We start from the raw sequence: 20,735 nt of genomic DNA on the forward strand, positions 1-20,735 counted from the left end.
AAATGTCTATAGTGATGAGACCTCTGCAGCTTGCTGCCCTCCCTTCCAGGGTCCCTGCTCTAGCAGGACCTGTGGGTCTGGGCTCTGCTGTGGGGGAGCACCTGGGTCAGGGCAGGGTGGGAGATACTGACCAAGGCTGCAGGGGCAGCACGGGAGGGTACGGAGCCCCACTCTCACACCAGCACTGACACCTTGGCCTTTTCCAGGCTCCTGGGGATGCTGCCGGCTGCCCTGCACCTCCCTGCGTGAGCCAGCAGAGGATGGAAGTGATCGGCATCAGCTGGGCAAAGGACCCTTCGCCAGGTGCTGGGATGTCACCCCCCTGAAGATGGGAGTTACAAAAGGGCTTGTGAACTGCATGTGTGGCACAGGTGCCTGCACTGCCAGACCCCTTGTGCAGTAGTCTGGGGCCACTGCAGGACAGGCAGACGTTGGCCACAGCAGCTCATCCTGTTAACTCCTCTGTGAAACCGTACATGGAAAAGCTTCCCTTCACTTCCTGTGAATGACAGTTGCAGGTGCCTGTGCCCCACACACCACTGCGGAGCTCCCTGCCCACTGGCAGGGTGGGAAGCAGGCTGTGTGTGACCCTGCTCCCCAGTGAGACCGGTGGCAGCCAAGCACGGAACCGTGCAGCTCTGTCCCCGGGAACAAATGTCAGCTGTGAGACTCTTCTCTGGAGACCCAGGAGCAGCCTGTGAGGCACCAGCACTGACTGCTCCTGTGCTAGCAGCAGGCGATCCAGGACACCTGTTGTCACAGATGTGACTCCATCCTGCTGGGACAGGAGTGCTCCAGCTTCAGGACACGGCATGCAGCAGGGATGGGGATGCTCTGCATTGACCGGTGAGCCCCATGCTGCTAGTATGGACTTTCCTCCTCCTCTTCCCTAAAGGATGCTAGTTGCCTGTCCAAAAGCTACTGCTCATGCAGCCTCCTAGAGTGCAATGGCGAAGGGTCTGCAGGGCTTCTCGTGGACCATGCTGCTGCTGTTCTGCGCCATCCAGGAGCTGGGGGCCTGGGCCATGCACACTGCGGTGGAGGGCCCTGGCCTAGGGCAGCCGGGGGACCCTGCGCTGCTGGCCGGTGGGCGAGTGAAGCGTGGCTGGGTCTGGAATCAATTCTTTGTGGTGGAGGAGTACACGGGCACGGAGCCGCTGTATGTGGGGAAGGTAAGGTAACGCTATGTCTCCATGGGGCTGATCAAGCCAGTGGCAGAGCAGGGCACGCTGGCAGCATGGTTGAGCCTGGCGGGGAAGAGTGGGCCTGCATGAAGGTTGCTCATGGGGGCCTGGTTAGAGAAGTACTCTATGGACTGGGATGATAAGAGCCCGGTCAGTCCCTGTTCGGGGGGTGGTGAGGTTAATGTGCTCCCAGAGACTCTAGGGCAGGAGCACACCAAAATGCACATTTATGTTCTTCCAGTTGTGTGCTGGGTTCCTGTGGTGTTTGGGGTGGGTGCAAGAAGGGGTGCAGCTCTGGGTGTTGTGGGGGGTAGTAGGGAAGGCTCAGCCCCATCTCTGTGGGAGGACCTGCTGGGCTGGAGCAGATGTGCAGACTGGGCTAGGCTGGCAGGGTGGACATCTGCTCATGCTGGCCCCTGCCATGTCTTGGGACCTGAAGTGCTGCTGTAGCACCAAGGGCCTTCTTGCCCCAGCAGTTGCTGCCATAGGTGCAGCCCTGACTTTCTAAACATGGTCCGTTCCTGGTTCTGTAGCCCTTTCAGCATGGGGATAATGTGCTCTGCATGGGGATAAGGGTTTTGTTTTGTAGCCCCTCCCTGTGGCTCCCTCCTAGTCCTGGAAGGACTGTGCTCTGTTGGACCTGCAGGCTACAGCAGCTGTTTCCTAGCTAATTATCTGTGCAGACTGGGGCTGGGAGAGATGTCCCACTCTAGTTGTGGCATGGAAATCCTGCTCTTTGTGGCCAGAGCGAGGTTGTTGCAGGATTTATGTATCTCAGGCTGGCCTGCACAGCGTGGTGTGGAAGGTGCTTGGTGTGGGTGTGCAGGGCTTGGAGGGACCCTGAGGACCAGCACTGGTGATAAAACTTTCCTGGGGCTTGCCAGAAGCTATGCCCATCAGGCCTGTACTGTGGCTGCTTCTGGGTGCTGGCTGGGAGCTGCACTGTGTTACTATGCTGCTCCCAGGGCCAGACCCTTGCTGGGCTTTGCATAGGCAGTGGCACTGATGAACTTCCAGGGAGAAGCACTGGGAGGTTTCAGACTTGTTTTAACTGGTGCATCCTGCTCTGCTGTGAGAAGGTGCGATAGCAGTCACTGGAGCACACTGGTCTCCCCATGCTGGAAAAGCCCTGATCTCCCTCCGACAGTCTCCCTTCTCTGCAAGGGGGTGGCTATTCGTGCTGTCCTGGTTCTTGCTGTTGCTTGTGCGCCCTGTAGAAAGGAGTGCCAGCAAACCTGGAGCTGCTGGCAGGTAACAGTGCCTTGCTGGGCAGGACTGGGTCTGTCCTTGGGAACTTGCTGCTTCCCTGGTGTGTGACCTGGGGCATGGGGAGGTTGAACGTGGACCTCTGCTCCCTCCACTCCTGGTGTCCTGAGGCTGAAGGAGCATTTTGCCTTGGAGATGCTGGGCTTTGTCCTTTTCTGGGAGCTGTGGAGAAGCTGCCCTGTGGCTCCCATGTGTCGGGAGGATGTTATTTGTATATTGATGAAGGCAGTGCTAGCTGTTGGGACCAGTCAGAGGAGTGTGCTGCAAACCAGCTGGAGCTGCCCCTGTGGGGGCATGGGCTCTCCCCAAAGGAAAATGCCCGAGAACTCATGCAGCAGGGCTGTCTGATGGCCTCAGCCGTCTGGTCATGAGTCTGGAGGAGGCTTGGAAATGGGCTTCTTAGCTAGGGGCCATCTGGGATGTCAGTGGTGATTTGTGTCCATTTCAGCAGACACTCCAAAGCCGCACTCCTATGCCACGACACTCAATGCAGTTACAGCTAATTCACAGCTCCCCTGGGAAGTGACTCGAAGCATCAGGCCCTGTCAAACTCCAGAGGTAGCCTAGCAACCGCCTCATCTCCAAAACGAACCCAGGAACCTACAACTAACCCATTTTACAGCCCCTTTCCACATCATTCACCGCATCACCCACCCTGCTCAGAACAAACAGCCAGCCTGCACTGAAAACTATTCCCTGTGAATATTGCTCCTGAGGGCTGAAAGCAACCTGGGACCAGGCTGTTCCCTGGGGCTGGGAGAAGCTGGGATGCCTGCCTGGGATGGCCCCCAGCTTCCCAGGGCAGTGTGCCAGCCTTCCTGTGGGTCCAGGAGCCTTCCTGCACAGGGGACCTGCGGCTCCCTGTGGTGTCGCTGGGGCTTGCCCTCTGTGGATGCCTCTTGCACACCTACGTGTGCTTTTTCAAACGACTGATACCATTTCCATAAAATCTGGGTTCTCTAGCTAATCCTTCTTCTGAACTGTAATTTCCCCTGAGGCTGCTGTCAGTTTGATGTGGATTTCTTTGGGTTTTTTAAATAGAATTATGGGGTCAGCACTAGTTACAAACTTCTGCATGTGGACAGATCTATTTTAGATAGAGGAGAGGATTAAAGGGAAAAAAAGTAGATTTAATTAAGTTGCTAATATTTAAAGAAAATTGATGAACTCGGGCTTTATGAGTTGGAGCAAACAGAGTGCGCCTTTATTACGGGCTAGTTTTTATTTGATTTTCTTTCTTTTCCAGCCCCAGAGTAATTTTTTATTTGTGTATCTGTGCTTTCTGTTTAATAGCTTTTAATAAGGAATGTGCATCTCTGTTCACATTTAATTTTTATTTAATTGTTAGTAAGTAATTAATGGCTTTGTAAAATTCCTGGTTGTAGCCTTTTAGGACAAGGAAACTATTTTCCTGTTTAACAGACTGAACAGATCAGCCTTTTGTCTACCTTCCGGATGGCCCTGGCTGCTGTGGACACTCTTGTCCTTGGCCAGAGGAGCTGAGCCACAGGTGGGGGATTCCCTCTGCTCCTGGGGCGCAGTGCTGGGGGCGGCCCCTGGGCTGGAGGGAGCTCGGGGAAAGGCGCAGTTGGGCCCTGGGGCTGGCATGGGTCTGTGCCGTGTCAGGGCTGCCCAACTTCGCTCACCTGCTGTGCTGGTGGTGGCGGGGGGGTCCCCAAGCCTGCATGGGAGCGTGGTGCTCCCTGAGCCTGCCCCCTGTAATGGCGAGGCTGGGCAGGAGAGAGCATCCCTGGGATGTGGTCTGGGCCTGTGGCATCTTCCCTCAGGTGTCTGTAGTCTGTTATCTGGCCCTCCCCCATTAGTTGTTTAGTCAAGCAGCACAGATTTAGCTCTTTTAATCTTCCCTTGTAAATCAATCTCTACAGCCCCTTGAGCCCAGGCTCCATTTTTCTTCCTAGCGTTCCAGTTTGTAGGGATTCTGGTGTCTGCTCCGAGCAGTCAGCAATGAGCAAATAGTAAAAAGGATGTGCTGAGAGCTCAGTGTGGTTCTGGGAAGAGGTGCTGGGGGGTTTATCTCTGGCCTAATTATTAATCGTGAGCCTGGTGTTCAGCAGAAAAATGCAGGTTTCTGTTACCTGCGCAGACCAGGTGCACCTTTTTCTTTCTGAAAAGCTTGATCTCTAGCAGAGTAGTAGTGAACATTAGGGAGAAGATTATGAAGTGGAGGGGGCAGCAAGCTCTCCAGCAGCCAGCGGGGAGGGCTGGGGTAGGATCACCAGGGCAGGATGCTCCTGCAGACCATCCCTGCAGGCACTTTGAGAGGTGCTGCCCCAGCAGGTCTGCAGCCAAGCTGCCACAGTGGTCCCAGAGCACTGCTGGGTTCACAGTCCCATTTGCTAGCTGAGTGAAGGTCTCCTTCCCAGGCAAGCCTTGGGAGGTGTTTCAACATGGGCAGTAATATGTGCATGTTGTGTAAAATGCATTGAATTGCCTAATGCGTGGGCCCCTCACTCATGAAATACATAAACTGTATCTAACAAGACAAATATAATGAAGGTGTCATAAAAAAGAGGCAGCTCTGGTATAAATTCTTGCTGGTAGAGCTGTATGCCTGAAAGGTGGATTATAGAACTGCAGTTTGGAAGATTGAATGGCCCATAAACATTTTCATATTTCATTAGCCGATTAATGGATGGGTTTTTTCTTTTTTTGGGGGGACACACACACACACAACTCTGCTGATTCTAAGCAGAAATTGTAGGAAGCAGCTGATGAAACCTTTCCAGGGGCCTGTCCCATTATAGATTGTCCCAATTAATGCCCATGCTGCTCTCTGTCAAGATGCATTCTGCCTGTCCAGTTACTGTTAATAGATTTCTCATAAGTGGCTGGATTGTAAAAACCTCATAACTCAGTTTAATGCCACCAATAAAATTATCTCTGGACGTCTGGCCTGGATTCCAGTCAGCTTCTGGTCCGTGGGGAGCTGCTGTTTACCCTTTCTTTTCCTATTTTCAAATGTTGTCTTAATTAGAAAATGAAGTGGGAATTGGCTACAAAAGCATCTTCCCCAGGGTCTGTTTTTCATCCTGAACACAGGTGTAACTTACAACATTCTCCTGCAGGCTTTGCTCAGGTGGGGGCTCTGGGTGTGGTGATGTGAGGGGTTGACACCCCCCCCTGCTATCTTGCCATATAAACCAAATACAGATCTGCAATAAGTGCATGAGCTCTCAGGCAGGGAGACTTGTCAGCACTGACTGCCCAGAAAACGGAGGGTGGCTGTGGCTGGAGCAGAGCTGGCAGATGAGGATGGGCTTTAGGCAGCTGGCTGGGTAGATGGGGACAGATGCTGGTGGTGAGCTGCCTTTACACCCGGTCTGCTGTGTAGCTTGGGAGAGGGGATCCTACACTGACAGGGTCCTGGGTCCTTGCCCACAGGGAAGCATCTTTTTCTGGAGTGCTGTTAAGTTGTCCTTCCCTTTTCTGGCATCTCCTAACCTTATAGTGGTGGGGTTTGTCCCTTGGTTTGTGGTGTGGGTGGGTGCTGGCAGGATTTGTGGTCTGCCAAGCATATGGTGGCATAGGCAGGACTGAAGTTCCAGTTTATTGGGCCTTCCTCCATGCACAGGCATCACTTGGTGGTGCTCTGTGCTGCTCTCCAGTTCAGCAGTAGCAGAGGGAGCAGATGGGCATCATGCAGGGACCATGGGCACCTTGCACTAGGGGCTCCACACGCATGTGGTCTCAGCCATGGGGGCACAAGCATGGCCCCAGCCTGCTCCCACCCTCTCCCTCTTTCCCTGGCAGATCCACTCGGACTCAGATGAGGGGGACGGCTCCATCAAGTACACTATCTCCGGGGAGGGCGCAGGGACTATCTTCCTCATCGATGAGATCACAGGTGACATCCATGCCACCGAGCGCCTGGACCGGGAGCAGAAAACCTTCTACACACTGCGGGCTCAGGCCCGCGACCGGCAGACGGACCAGCTGCTGGAGCCTGAGTCAGAGTTCATCATCAAGGTGCAGGACATCAACGACAGCGAGCCACGCTTCCTGGAGGGGCCCTACATTGGCAGTGTGGCTGAGCTGTCCCCTATCGGTAGGTCTCCTGGGTGGGAGGAGGTGGGTTGGGAAACCTGTGTGCCTCTCCTGTCAAACCTTGAGCCCGCTGTATCCTGCAAAACCACCTGCAAATCCCAGGGATTCCAGCTGAGACCAAAGCTAGGGAGCCAAAAGGGAAAAATAAATAAGGTGGCTTAAGGAAAACAAGTGAATAAATCCTCTGAGCTGATTGCCAGGCTGTGGCTGAGCGCTCAGTCTCAGCCTTAAGCTGTGCCCTGGAGACAGGTCATGGCAGTGCCAGCTGCCTGCTGTGTATTTACCCTGGTTTTGCACAGCCCCCTTGCTCCCAAATGCGGGAGGGTAGGGGTGACGAACTGAGCCCTTGCATGCCAAGGGGCTCACGGCTGCCTGTGGTTCAGATTAGCCTGGGTGGGGTTTCTCCCTTTCTGTCTGCCTGTGCCCCAGCCCCTCCGCAGGCCATCCTCTGTGTGCTGCTTTGCTGCCCTCCAGAGCCCCGTGGCTGCCCAGCCATCCCCTTGTGCATCCCTATACAGCACTGCCAAGCCCCTCTCACCTGGCTTCTGGCCTTCTTCTGAGGGGCCAGGTGTTGCTGGCTGAGATTGGGGAATTCATGTCCCCTGTGACAGAAGTGTGGCTTCCCTGTGTTACCATTAGCCTGCCCATCCCCTTGTCACCAGGCATCTTTTAAGTCCATTGGTGATCAGCCTCACTGAAGGGCTGAGGGCCAAGCTGGGACGTGTGCCATGAGGCTGCATCAGTCCATCCCTCCAGGGATGGCGGAGGATGGCAGTGAGCTTTGTGCTCACCTGAGCGTCGGGAGGGGTGATGCATGAGCTGCATGCAGTATTGCTGCCCTTGCTCCCTGTGCTGGCCTGATGGTGGGTTCCCATGCTGCTGAGCACAGCTCAAGTCCAGGGAGAGTGGCTGGTTTGCTGTACTGCCCAGAATGTCACACCATTCCCCATCCACATTGGGCTATCTGTTGTCCCCCATTGAGTAGCCAGAGTGCATAGCAGACTGTGTGCCAGCATGTGCTGTGGACAGGGAACTATAAAGACTGTTCTCTAAAGGCTGCATCAAGGTAGAAGACAGCCTGCAAAAGACTGACTGACATCAAAGATAAGGCAGGTCCCCAACACTGTCAGCAAGGGGGAGAGTGACAGTGCCAGTGGCAGAGCTCCGGGAGGGAGCACATCGAGGGGGGCAGGGCTGAGCCACGCAAGGCTCAGCAGGTCAGGCAAAGTGCCGGGTCCTGCTGTGTTTGTGCAGGAAGGTCTGGCTGAAGAGGTATCCTGGAGGCAGAGTGCAGGGGATGCCGCTCGGGTCTGTGCTGCCTCAGGACAGAGCTCTGGCTCTCCACAGCTAATGTGCACCATATTGTGAGACTGGTGCATGGCCTCCAGCAGGTACGGATGTGCAGGAATTGCCCACACCAGAGAAGCTGCTGCTGCCTGGATTTCTGTTGATGGATGGAGAACAAGCTCTCCTTCCTCTTCCATTTACCTGCACAAATCCTTTCCCGAGTCAGAGTGACCCCTTGAACCACAACCATGTTCTCCTGGAGAAATGAAAGACAGCATGTGGGCAGCAAAGCAGGAGGCATCCTGTTCCCAAAGGGAAGAAAGAAATTAAATTAATCTATTTTGCTTGAACAACATTTAAAAATGAAGGAATTCTCAACTCTGAGTATTAGACAAGGATCCCAGTTCTTTGAAAATCACTAACAATTATGGAGCTGCCTGATCAGACTGATGTGAACAAGACATATCAAAGGAGACAGTTTCTATGCAAAATTGGAGATCAGAGGGAGAAAGAAACACGGTTTCACAACATGAAAGGAGGCGATTCCTTCAAATTAAAATACTCAGAAGTTAAAAGTAAAGAGAAGTGGTGTGGGCTGTGCTTCCAAGCTGCATGCTCAGAGAGGGGAGCTGGAGCCAAGAGCCTGTTCTGTTTACCAGGCTGATGTCTGTCTGCCTGTGACAACCTTGGAGTTTTCTGTAGCCTGGCCATCCCAGGGAGCGTAAGGGCTCCTCTGTAGTAGCCTAGCCCTGAAGACGGTCCAGCTAACACGGCAGGGAGAGCTTCACACAGCATCTTCGAGTGGCGCTGCTGCATGGTCCCTGCAGTATGAATGCAGAGCTAGAGGGTACCCACATGCTGCTGCTGCAAGTCCCCAGCTCCCTCCTGGCTCTCCCTCGGCTTACCAGTGCTTTGCCCAGGAACAGGTAGCCCAGAGGACAGGATGGAGACATCCTGTGAAAGCACAAGCAAGCAAGCCTGAGAATTAGCTTTCTCCTCAACCCTCTGGGGTTCAGCAGCTGCCCTGCTCCTCCACTGTGGCCCTGGTGTGGACACAGAGGGAGATGGGGTTGATCATGGACCTGGTGTGTGAAGTTCAGCTCCAGCTGCTGTAGGAAGGGCTGAGGATGCAGGACATGGGATGCTGCCTGGGCCAGGGAGGTAAAGTTCAGGACTTTCTTATGGGAAATATCCTGCCAGGCCCTGTTGGTGTGGGAGTGCTCCTTTTGTGGCATCAAGGCCTGGTGCAGCTGTGATGATGGCTTTTTTTGTGGTTGGTATTGGTAGTGATGTTTGCTGTCTCTGAGCTGGACAGATAATCTCCCCTAGACCTGAGGGGTATTTTCATAAGAGTGAATGGGGAGCATCCCTTGCTGCCTTCCTGAATGTGGATGGAGGTGGTTGTACTGGCCAAGCAGGGCTAGGAAGGCTGGGCAGCTTAGGGAGAGCTTGGATTGGCTATTAATACATCAAGATCAAGGTCAAAGCCTGGGGACCTGCTGGCAAACATGCCTGGTCTTGGCTCCGTTTGGGTGCAGATGTTTTCCCAGATCATATGCCTGGTCTCTGTTCCATTTGGGTGCAGATGTTTTCCTGGATCACCAGTGTTACTGGTTCAGCTGTACTCGCTGCTGGGGAAGGGGCAGGGCTACTCTCCAGCTTGGAGCTTGTTTGTAGGAAGCTGTTCATTCCCTGTCTCTGCTGCTCTGACAGCCTTTGCTCTGTGGCCCAGCCTGAAAAGTGAAGGGTGACCCCCTTCTTCCTCCTCTCATGCTCCTGCCTTCCCAGACCTCGCTGGGGTTTGTGCCTTGGGCTGCCCAAGTGGGTGGTTTTTCTTCTCACTTACGGCACTATCAGCCGCAGCTCCCCATTCCCTGCCAAAAGCATAGTCCCGGCTCCCGGAGGTGGGTACCTTCCTGGGGCATAAAGAGGAATAAAACAAATACGGTTAGATCTGCTCTGTGACAGCAGGAGCAGATCAAAGGACATTATTTGCATAATGAAGGAGTACTAATTGGGAGGGAAAGTCGTTTGATTTCCTAGTGTCTAAGAGGGAATAACAAATGAGAGAACTGCACAAACTCTCACAGAGTAGCTGGGAGTGCTTTGTAACACACCTGCCCCTTGCTCTGCGCTGGGGCCAGGGCAGCACATTTTGGTAGTGACAGCATACGTGCTGCTTGAGACTATAAGACTAAGTCAGGGTGGACTAAAGGCCTGTTTGTTCCAGGATCTTGTTTTGACAGTGGCCAAAGAGGATGCTTACAGAGGAGGAAGAACAGCACGCACAGCATGTGATGCTCCTCTTTAATACTCTCCTAGCCAGCAACCAGTTTCAGCCTGGGGATTTCTTCAGCTGTGGGTGGTTTCCATGGGTTTAGTCAACTTCAGTGTCTGTCTTCCATGAACTCACGCAGACTCACTGTAAACCTCTGCAAAGGGAAAGGAAAAGGGGTTGCTGTTGCAATCTGATGGATCAAAAATGGCAGATGCAAGATGGTCAGGAAGGTAAGGCCAGAGTCTGGGATTTGTAAGGGGCAGAGGTGGTGCTTGGAGCCACCCAGCCCACAGAGCCAGACTAAGCATGTGCTATGCCTCTGGAGAAGTCAGTGTTTTCTGCACACAGAGCACAGACCTGAGGCTGGCACTGAGCTCCTGCACTTGGAGGAAGCACGTCCAAAAGGGAAGCTGACCCAACAGTTTTACCTGGGCTCCCTTGGCATGGCAGGACCAGCTGCAAGAGCAGGCTTCAAATGACTTATCTCTAGAAACCTCATCTGGTCTGGGGCTGCTGGGGCATCAGGAGAAATAGTGCAGCTGCTGAGGACTGTTTTGCAGACAGCAGGGCACAGAGCCATTGAATGCCACTGTCTGGGTGCAGAGGAGGCAGGTTTAACCTGGTGCTGAGTGAGGCTGGCAGGGAAGACAGCTGGAGCTGCAGCGGGGCAGAGGGCTCTCCCTGCTCAGCCCCCCAGAGGGAGCAGGGCCTTGTCCTGCCCCAGGGCTGGCAGCAGCTGCTGGAGTCAATGCACTGGGTCCACCTGGGCAGAGGAAGGCAGGGGCTGGTGGTGCTGCTGGGGAGCATTTTCACTAACTCCCCCTGTGCCCACTGCCAGGTCAGGACAGCCAGCTGCCATGCATGCACATGGGCTAGCCAAGGAGCAGTCTGTCTGCAGGATGGGGCCTGAGCTGCAAACCGTGTTGCAGCCCCATTGCTCTCCTGTCACCTCAAGAAGAAACTGTGAGCTAAGAGCTTGCAGGCTGCTCTGTGCTGGCACCTGAGGCTCAGCCTATGCATGGGTACCCCAGTGCAGATCACTCCAAAATGCCTGAGTTGAGCAGAGTCTAGTACCAAAGGAAGAGATCTGGAACTGCAGAAGACGGTAGGATGGGACCCAGCCAACTGCCTGGGAACTGCAGGAGCTTCACCTTGTAACAGGAGATGCTAAAATTAGCTGTGTTTTGGGCTCCCTTCCTGAGCTTCTTGGGGTCAGCTTAACAGCTGTCTGCTGCACACAGGCATGAGCCCAAATCCAGCACATGCTGCCTCCTGCAAGGCGGCTTCGTTGGTTGCACAGAGTGGGTGTTGCAGCCCAGAGCTCACTTCTGGGCTGTTTGGGGAGCATGCAGAGCCTGGAGTGAGGGACATGCTAGGAAATGTGCATCCTTTCATCAGAACATCACTTCTCCCTTGGTGCATTTTGCTCTCCTTATTTCTCTGTGTAGCACCAAGACCAGATTAGAGATGATTTGGCTGTACAGACAGAAACTTGGGGTCAAGCCCCGACTCTAGCACAAAGCTGGCTGAATGCAGAAGTGATTATTGTGAAGAGAAATTGTTTAATCTCCACGCTGGAAGCAGAGAAAAATACTTTGTTTAACATGCAGCCAGAACACTTGCAGGCAGTCTGATCTTTTTTCCTTGATAGAAAGTGCTCAAAACACTTGTGTGCATCTGGAAGCTGCTGGGGCAGCAAGTAGCTGGGAGCTGGGGCTTGCCCTGCCTGTTGGTCCTTAGTGAGAACACCCCTTCCCCTTCAGCACTGCGCTCTTGGTCATGGTGCAAGCTCTGAGCTCTCTGCCCTGCACATCTGAGCACCTGCTATACCCTCTATATCCAGTCTGCATGTGCTATGCCACTCAGGGAATCTGTGCCCCCTTAGTTTAATACTTTGGTTTACTCCCCAAGACACCATGTTTACCTGCTTGGTGCCAGGGGCTGGGGTGCCTTGTGCAATGGGTTTCTCTGGCCAGACACCCCAAAGGATGTTTCTATAGTTGTATGTTTGAGCAATTCCACCACAGCCAGGTTAGCTCCCTGGGGCTTGTACTGCGGGGCATGAGGGCTCTGCAGTGAATCTCCTCTGGGTCGGATTCGGCTTTCTACCAAGTCAGAATGTTCCTGAGATAGCAAGAAACTCAATTCTGCTCCAGTAACTTTTAAGCTCCTCTGGTTTATTTTCTTCCCTGATGTCCTGCCTGCTTGTTTCTGGGGTGCATCAGCCACTGCATGTGTTGGGGAAGACGAAAGCTGTAAATTGCGTTGTTTATAAAATCTCAGCTGCCCCCTGCCCCCACAGCAATCGGGTCCCTGAGATGAGAGTGCTGCACTCTGGCATCAGTCCAGGGCATGTGGCTTTGCATGACAAAGCACTCCTCTCAGGGTCCTTTATATCCTGCAGGGCTGAAATGACCATGTGCTGTCCTGGAGCTAGCTGGATCTGCACAGAAAGGTGCTCTAAACATGGGTAGAGAGTTGTCCTTTGGGCTCAGTCTGAGCTGGAGGTGCAGGCTGCAGCCCTAGAGCTGGTCTGAAGAGTGGCTGGAGGCTCCTACCTGCACCAGGGAAGGGGTGAAGGCTCCCATGAGGAGGGGCAGTCAAATTTAGCAAGTGTTGGGTTTTCCTGCTACCTGTTTACCTCTCTGCAGGCCTGGAGCCTGGCTGTACTTCTGTCCCTGGGGAAGTGACAGGTCCTTTTGGCTTGCATGTGGATTCAGTGTAGGGCCTCTTTACTCCTGGATGTGTTTGGAGTTTGCCTGTCAACATTTCTTTTAGCTAAATTTGTTTGGAGTGAGTGGCACAGGGAGTGGTCTGGAGCCATTAGCCTTGTGTGTGCAGGCAGATGGCACCTCCCAGGATCACTGAAACTGGCTCCAGAGGCTCTGGGTCCTGCAGGGAGGGTGGTGATGGATGCTAGGACGGGTCTGCATTAGTGTTTCAAAGGTGCTCTGCAGAGCCCAGGACCTGCAGAGCCCAGTCCATCCAAGCCAAGGCGCTTGGGGCTGAGCTGCTGTTTGCCAGGCCAGCCTTGAGGACCACTCTGTGCGGCAGCATGCTGTGGCAGGGGCAGCTGAGCAGAGCTGATCTCTGCGCTCATGGCAGCAGCGGGAAAAGGCCTTGCAGAGAAACGGCTCCTTGATCCCGCTGGCTCGTGGGGGCATCTCCAAGTGCCTTTTGGTGCTGGGTGCTGGCAGCCCCTCTCTGTGCTGCTGATCCCGGCTCCCTGCTGAGCACAGCAGAGATGGGATTAATCTCCCTGGCCTGCAGAGTCAAGGGCTGGCTGATGTCTCTGGCAGGTCTCCAGGACGGCTCAGGCTGCAGAATGGGGACAGCCCAGGCAGGGCCTGTGGAGCCAGAGGATGGCTGGCAGCCAGGGTCTGTGTCTTCTCCCGCACCCAGCCCCATGGGTGCTGGGTCAGCTGGGTGCTCTGCAGCCCCAGCGCAGGCTGTGGGGGAGGATTGCTCTGGAAGTGAGGGTCTTGGCCCCCCTTTCCTCTGGAGGGAAACACAGTTTGATCTGCTGTACTGGATTGCACCTTTGCAGCAGGAGAGTAAGAGGTGGACTCTGACTCATTAATTTTTATGTAAAATTGTTGGTTTCCTCTGGTTCTGTGGGGTGAGCTGGCCAGGGGAGGAATTGAGGTCTTTACCTCATTTTACATGTCTAATTATCTCTCTGGATATGAGTTCAGGCTTCCTGGTTATGGGAGGTAGGTTATACAGTACATGGTGGATGTTTAGATTTTATTTATCGTATCTTTTATGGCTAAGGCATATGCCAGAAAAGGTAAAAGTCATACATGCTGTACTTGTTGTGGGCAGTGCTATGCTTGGAGAGCAGGGACTAATATCAGAGCAGGGGTGTGAGCCAGTGTTCCTAGGCTTCCCTCTGGAGGAAGGAGGGGATCAAGTTAAACTGGAATTCAAGACCTTTGTTCTTCAGATTGAAAGACAGGGTAAGCAAAGGATGGAAAAGGGATAAGTGGGGGTTAAGAGAGGATGCTGGAAAGTTGGACTCCTAGATTCCTGATATCCTATAGGTGACCTTGAGCAGGCTGCATTACATCTTTGCAGACTAGAAGTCAAGGCACAAAGTGGGGTTAATATTCCCTACCTGCCTGTTGTTGCTCATCTGTTAATGAGATGCTGTGAGAGCAGGTGGAGAAGGGCAGAGCCTTCATCACCTTCAGGGTTGCTGACTTCAGCCTAAGGGCAGTATGCCATGATCCTGCTGCCTCTGAGCTGAAGGTGCCTTGCTGCAACGTTCCTCATGCTGCTTGTTTTCCCCTTGCACTAGAGTGGAAAGCGCTGGTCCCAAACATGGGGCTCATGCCTGCCACCCAGCAGCCTGGTTCTGCCACCCCACAGTCCTGTTGCTCCAGCGCTTGGGAGCGCCTAGCAGCCGGAGGCAGCCCCATGGGCCAGGAGCCTTCTGTGCTGGCATTGGAAAACTGAGAGCAGCAACCTGCCTGGCTTGTCCAGGGCATGGCTTAAAATGGAGAAAGAAAACCCACCCCTGGGTGGGCGTGGATCCTGCCTTCCCACTGGGCTCTGGCACTGATGCAGTTTTGCAATGTTCAGGTAAATACTGGAACACAAAGAGTATATTGGTGGATTAGTAGGTGAATTATGCAATTGAGTGAAAGCATCTGGGGACAAGCAGCATGAGATGCAGAGCCTGATGCAAACTTTTAGTGGCTAGACCCCCTCTTTAATGATCACTGGGCTGGCACCTGTGGGGTGACAGCACTGAGATGGCTGGGATAGAGGGTTGTGGCCTAGTCCTTGTGGTACTTGCTGTGTCTGCATGCATACAGTGCTGATGCAGGTTATACTGTATACAGGGCAAGTGCAGGCGAATAACTGATGGGCTTGTGTACGTGTGGGTGAGTTTTGGATCCCCTAACCCTTTGCCTCTGAAGTGCCTAGGCAAGAGCAAGTGGTTCTTGGAGTGTGGGATGTTTGTGCAAGGTCAACAGCTGCTGCCTGTGGTGATGATGGGTGGTGCAGGTGCGGGAATGGGTCCTCCTGTGGACACTGGGCATGGACTCTCAGCTGGTTGCTGACAGGCTGGGCACAGAAGGAGCCCTACCTGTTGCCAGGGGCAGGTGCTGCTTTTTGTGATTCTCAGACTTTGGCACCTCCAGCATCCCTAGCAGGGCTTCTCTGCTGCAGCTGGGAAGAGGGGTGCTTGGAGACCCTGGTGCCATGTACTTTCCCTTCTCTGATCCCTTCCTTCTCAGCTTTCTGATCAGAACCTTCCCAAGGGAACATGCCAGGGTGCCTGAGGGGATATGCAGTGCAGGTGCTGGTGTGGGGGGTGATCTGCCTTGGTTCATACCTGGTGAAAGAATTGTGTGATGGCAGGCAGGGGGAGGAGGAGGAGGCAGGACAGACCCTTTCAAGGAAATGCAGCAATAGTATTTCTTAAACAGTTGTTTGCAAGGCAGGGAGCTAGTGTTGCTGTGGTGTAATCTGGACATGCCTGGCAGGGGTGCACCATAACTTCACTGGAGACAGCAAAGAATAAATAAGTCGACTCAAACTAGCTTGTTGCTGAAGACTGATGAGAGGGATTCTCATGTTATCAACAGAGCTGCAGCTCTGAGAAGATGGCCAGGGAGAATGAAAAGCAACCATGGTAACTGGTTGCTTTTCTTCAGTGAAGACCCTTTCCAGGAGATCAGAAGCGAACTGGACTGGGGGGATTGTGTGCATCCCAGCTGCTCATAGCAGTATTGCTGTCTCCGCTGTCTCACCTCTTGCCTGAGTCCAGGCTGGGCTGGTGCAGAAGCACCCTGGCTGCCTGGCTTGCCTGCAAGTTGTGGGCTTGTGGTCTCCTGACAGGGGAAGAGGAAGGCACCAGGGACTGGAGCTCCTCATCCTCCATCTGGATGGTTCCAGTTCCATTTCTGCCCACTGTGATGTGGGAACAGAGGCTGCTTCTGACTTTGTCTGTACCTCTAGTGTTTGAGAATGTAATGAGTCTAGACTCAGATGCTGACAACTAGTAGTAAGTCTGGCTCTGGGTTATTCATAACATGGGTCTAGCCAAGACCAGCCTGTGGGATTGTCTTTGCAGCATATGGATGGATGCACTGCAGAACAGAAGAGTTTCTGGACCAGTGCGGTACCTCTGGTCTTCAGCTGGTGGCACAGCAGCCCTAAGAGGTGCGTAAGGCAGAGCAGAGCTGCTGGATGCAGCAGCTGTGAAATGTTCTCTCCTGGCCCCTTCAGTTTGGGTTGGTCTTTTGCTTCAGAGATTACTCCAGGGCACAACCTACCTTTTAACTGCAATTATTGCTGGGGGATCTTGTCCGTTATAAATTACCAGCTTCTCTGCCAGCCTTGTCAGCTCTTGGCCCTGGCAGTATCTTGCAGCAGGGAGTTTCCCAGTTGGTTTGATCTTTCCTATGAGCAGCTCAGGGCTCTTCTCCCTGTCCTGCACCTCATCCCACCAGAGAGGTGATTGGTGTCAGTGCTTCACCTCCGGGGCAGGGATGCTCTGAGTCTGGTGCTAGAGGTGGAACTGGGTAGCCTGTCCTCACAGGTCTTTGGTCACACCATCTCCTTTCTCAGAGGTGTCTGTAGGTAGGATTAGGCTTCCCCTCCTTCCTCCCTTCTGTTGTCTCTGTAGATCTTGGCCCCTTTGCTCCTGGCCCCATTCTCATGTCCTGGGTCCTGCTTTTGTCAAATTGAACATGATGTCAAATTAAAGCCATCACAGGGACGGTTGGAGTGAAGCACCCAGTTTAATGAGGCAGCGTTGAAAATCAATAACTTAATTGCAGACATTTGATGGACTTTTATCCAATTTATAGTCCTCCTGCCCTGCTACGTGTAGAGCATGAGGATGTGGTGCTGTGTCTGGCTCTAGGCAAGCAAAAACCTTTCCTCTCCCATGGCTGTCATCCCTTTGCAGGCCTGTCTGCTGCAGAGATGTGCTGCTGCAGTATGGATCAGGCCCTGGCTGGGGGGTCCTTCTATGGACTGGAGGTGACAGTGTTGCTTGGTGCTGACAGGAAAGGGGCAGCTGTGGTGATAACATCTTGTCCCCAAGCTCATTCCCAGACGGTCCAGCAGAAGACTGGTGGGAGAAGAGCTCCCAGCTGTTCAGACCAGTAATCTTCTGGAGAGCAGGTCCTGCCTAGACAGCAGCTCTGAGGTGGCCCAAGGTCTGGTCCCTCCTGCCACCCTGTGGGACAGAAGGGGCATTTGCAGCAGTGTTGAGTCCTGGCTCTCAGGCTTTTGCAGGGAGGCAATGCTGCATTTGCACCCAACTGTTCTCGTTTCCATCAGCATGTGCGAGTGATCAGTGTTGGCCCCTGCTCTCCTGTTCTGCTAGCCCTTGGCCCTAAGGTTTGCATTGCTTTTCTCACTTCCTCCCTGACTTTTTGTTTTCCTCCTTGTCCCTGCTGCAGGCACCTCTGTGATGCAGGTGATGGCATCTGATGCTGATGACCCCACATACGGGAGCAGTGCCCGGGTAGTCTACAGTGTGCTGGAGGGCGAGCAGCACTTTACTGTGGACAGTAAAACAGGTGAGCAGCACCCAGCTGGCCTGGGGCAGTCTGTGTCGGGTGTCAGGAGACCAGACCATGGCCATGCATCTGTTCAGTGCACGGCTGTGTGCTAGCAGGCCTGCACCTCCATGCTGGGTGTTGGTGCTGGGGTACCCGTGCCATGGGCATTACTGGGTATTGGAGAGGAAGCTTGACAGCCCTGCAGGCTGCTGCCTCGCTCCATGCAGTGCCTGCAGCAGGCAGAACTGTGGAGCAAGCCATGCAGCTGCCAGCCCAGAGTGCCCTGCCTGTGCCTGCACTGGCCAGAGCTCCTCTGTGCTCTATGCCCAGAGCAGGAGTGCACCCGCAGGCGCATAAAATCTGTGTGAAAGGTTTAAGTACTACCAGAGGGGCCTTACCAAAGGCTGCATTGTTATCACCAGGGCTTTGATTAAAGGTAACACTTTAAATTAAGGATCAGTTTATAAATGTTCTATTAATATTTAATGAAAGAACAGTAGAAGCTGCTCCATTCTTTAATAACTTATAATAGAGCCTGTTGTAAAATGCCCCTGTAACAAATCCCTAGCAGATGATGCTCTGACATACTGGTTAGAGTAGACCATAACCAGGAGATGTTGGGGTATATATTCTCCTTGCCTCCCAGGAGTGACTCTCATTACCCTTAATGGGAGCCTTGCAAGCTTTCTAAGGAGGGAAGACACTCAAATGCTAATAAGAGGTATTTAAGGCACAAAGCATGCAGTAAAGTACCCACAGTTTAATGAAAAATTGCTAAAGGACAAACAGGCTGGGTAGCTGCAGCTCTTGTTGGAAAGCTGGACAGTCAAGTTTCCCCCCCCCCCCCCCACTATTGCTGAACCACAGTGACACAGGCTGAGATCAGCCCCTGGACTGAAGTGCCAAGTCTCTGTCAGGCTGACCTGCGTCTGTTCTAATAGATATTTTCTAAGGCTGTTTTTATGTAAGTCAGAGTGGAATTTGTTCAGAGGCTCTGGCGTAAGGAGAGTATAAGGAAGGTATGTGTGCTGGAGCCTCTGCATCTACGTGAAACCATGCACCTGCTGAAAACCGGTCTGGTGCACATGGGCAAGCCAGTCACAGCCCTGTCTGTGCCACCAGCCCTGGCCGCCATTGGAGGAAAGCTCAAATTTGGTAGCTCCTAAGCACACCTGACAGCAGAGCTGGGGTACGCAGTGGAAAATGCCATTGTCTGGACAGAGGCTGGTGTGGTGGGGAAGAGTGCACAAGAACAAGCTTGGGGCTGCACCCACTTCTTGCCCAGAAGCTGCTGCACCTGGGCTTTCTTCTTTCCCAGATTTGCTTTGTTTTATTGGGTGGGGGGGTGAGGGAGGAAATGAATGAACAATGGGCTAAACACTGAAAATTCATGTGTATGTGAGATCCTGTTAGTCTGAGACAGCTTTGTGTGAGTGGAAGCCTGGCTGCTAGAATGAAGAGGGACTGCTGGGAGCAAAATGCACAAGCCAGGATGTACAGAGGCTCAGCTTCCTGCAACAACATTAATGCTCTGTATTAAGGCATAAACTAAAATGTACCCTGTGGGACTCTGGTGAGAATTAATGTCACTCTGGGAATCCAGGCTTGATTCCTTGACTTTGTGTCTTAATTCTCAAGCTGGTTGTTTCATACACTGGGTGGGGTTGATTTACTGTTCTACTTGCTTGTGATTCATAAAAGCAAAACTGCTGACAATCTGCAGAAGAGTCATCAGCCCCTCTTGAGCATGTCTGTTTCCAGAATACCTGGCCACTAAAGCAGGTACTGGGACTGACTCTTTGGTGATGTCTGAGCTGCAAATAGCCTTTCGTAGCTGCCTTGCCTGGGCTCCAGGAATGCGGTGTGCAGCTCTGCCTGTTGGCCACCTAAGATGCAGCTGCAGTCTGTCCTGCACTGCCTGTGGCCTCGTGCCTGGTGTGAGCTGTGTGCCCTGTTGTCAGCGCTAGCCTGCGTGGACATGCTGCTGGGGGCAGCAGGTACAGGACTGGCAGTGCTGAGGGGGGACGTTGTTCCATCGTGTCTATTTGGTACTGGCCAGGAGCCAGCACATCCACCCAAGCAAATCCCATCCTGCTCCCATTCTGCACTTGAATAGGTTTTTAGTGCTCCACGTGGGAATCCTGCCCTGACTGCTCTGGGTGGCCTGGCTTTTGCCCTGAGCATAAGATTTAATTATCCATAGCAGCAGCATAACTCTGAGCCACCATTGTTATTAATGGCCATAAAAAGAGAGCCATAAAAACTTGGCATGTTATATTTCTTATAATATATGGTAATGAAGAACAATTTGTTTTCCCCTTTTGGTTTTGACCACCTTCTCAGCCTCTTCTTGCAGGTCCATGCATGCACGTGCTCCCTTGCACACCGCCTAAGCCCATGACCCCTTCCAGCACAGGTTGGTTCTTCCTTCCTTGCCTTTACAACCAGCTCTTTTTGCACTGTCCTTCATAGCGTAGGTATTGCATGTACAAGTGTGGTTTGCACATTTGAGTACAGGATATGGACCGTGTGTAGGTTGCTTAGTTTGTCTCCTGTTCTTGGATGTTACTAGCTGTAGTATTCAGCTGGGATTTCGGATTTGATGGACCTTTCAAAGGCGGACACAAACCATCTTGATGCCATGCTATGCCAAGTCCTACCACTGAATAAGCCCTGAATTCCCATAGTGTCTCAGATGTCTTTTTGGAGGGGGACGAGCAACTAAATCGCCTCACTGGAATAGTGGGTGCTGCAGCATGGCATTTGCTGGTGTCCACAAAGCTGTGGAGAATTATTCCAGTTTCTGCAGTGTTAAATGATGGTGAAGAAAAAGCACAGCTGATGCATATGAGCTTTTCTTTCCTTTCATGTACATCAGCCACTACCTCTTGTGCTTTGAGAACTAAGTTTCAGACACTGAAACTGTGGGTTTGTGTTGCGTACCCCAAATCAGGTCCCAGAATATACCCTGCACATGTTGAAGGTCTAAGCTGACTTTTTTGGTTTATGAGTAGGGAGCTTTGTATGCACAGACTTTGGAGGCATGATTTTCTGTGCCAGCTGAGAATGTCCCCTAGGCTCCTTGCAAGAGCCTGCAAGCATTAGTCATATTTAGGCTTTGTGCTGCCT

The 20,735-nt window shown here is 52.9% G+C and overlaps 1 protein-coding gene across 1 annotated transcript in view; it reads left to right on the plus strand.

The window, feature by feature from the left end:
• Positions 1-322: 322 nt before the first annotated feature.
• CDH22 (cadherin 22) overlaps positions 323-20,735 on the plus strand; it is a 62,071-nt gene continuing 41,658 nt past the window's right edge. The window contains exons 1-3 of the mRNA XM_076352322.1: positions 323-1,172; positions 6,222-6,516; positions 17,505-17,624. Coding sequence (XP_076208437.1) covers positions 948-1,172; positions 6,222-6,516; positions 17,505-17,624 — 640 coding nt within the window. The 5' untranslated portion in view covers positions 323-947. The remainder of the gene's footprint in view (positions 1,173-6,221; positions 6,517-17,504; positions 17,625-20,735) is intronic.

This window comes from Aptenodytes patagonicus, chromosome 14 (genome assembly GCF_965638725.1).
Source record: "Aptenodytes patagonicus chromosome 14, bAptPat1.pri.cur, whole genome shotgun sequence".
In the NCBI taxonomy this organism is placed as follows: domain Eukaryota; kingdom Metazoa; phylum Chordata; class Aves; order Sphenisciformes; family Spheniscidae; genus Aptenodytes; species Aptenodytes patagonicus.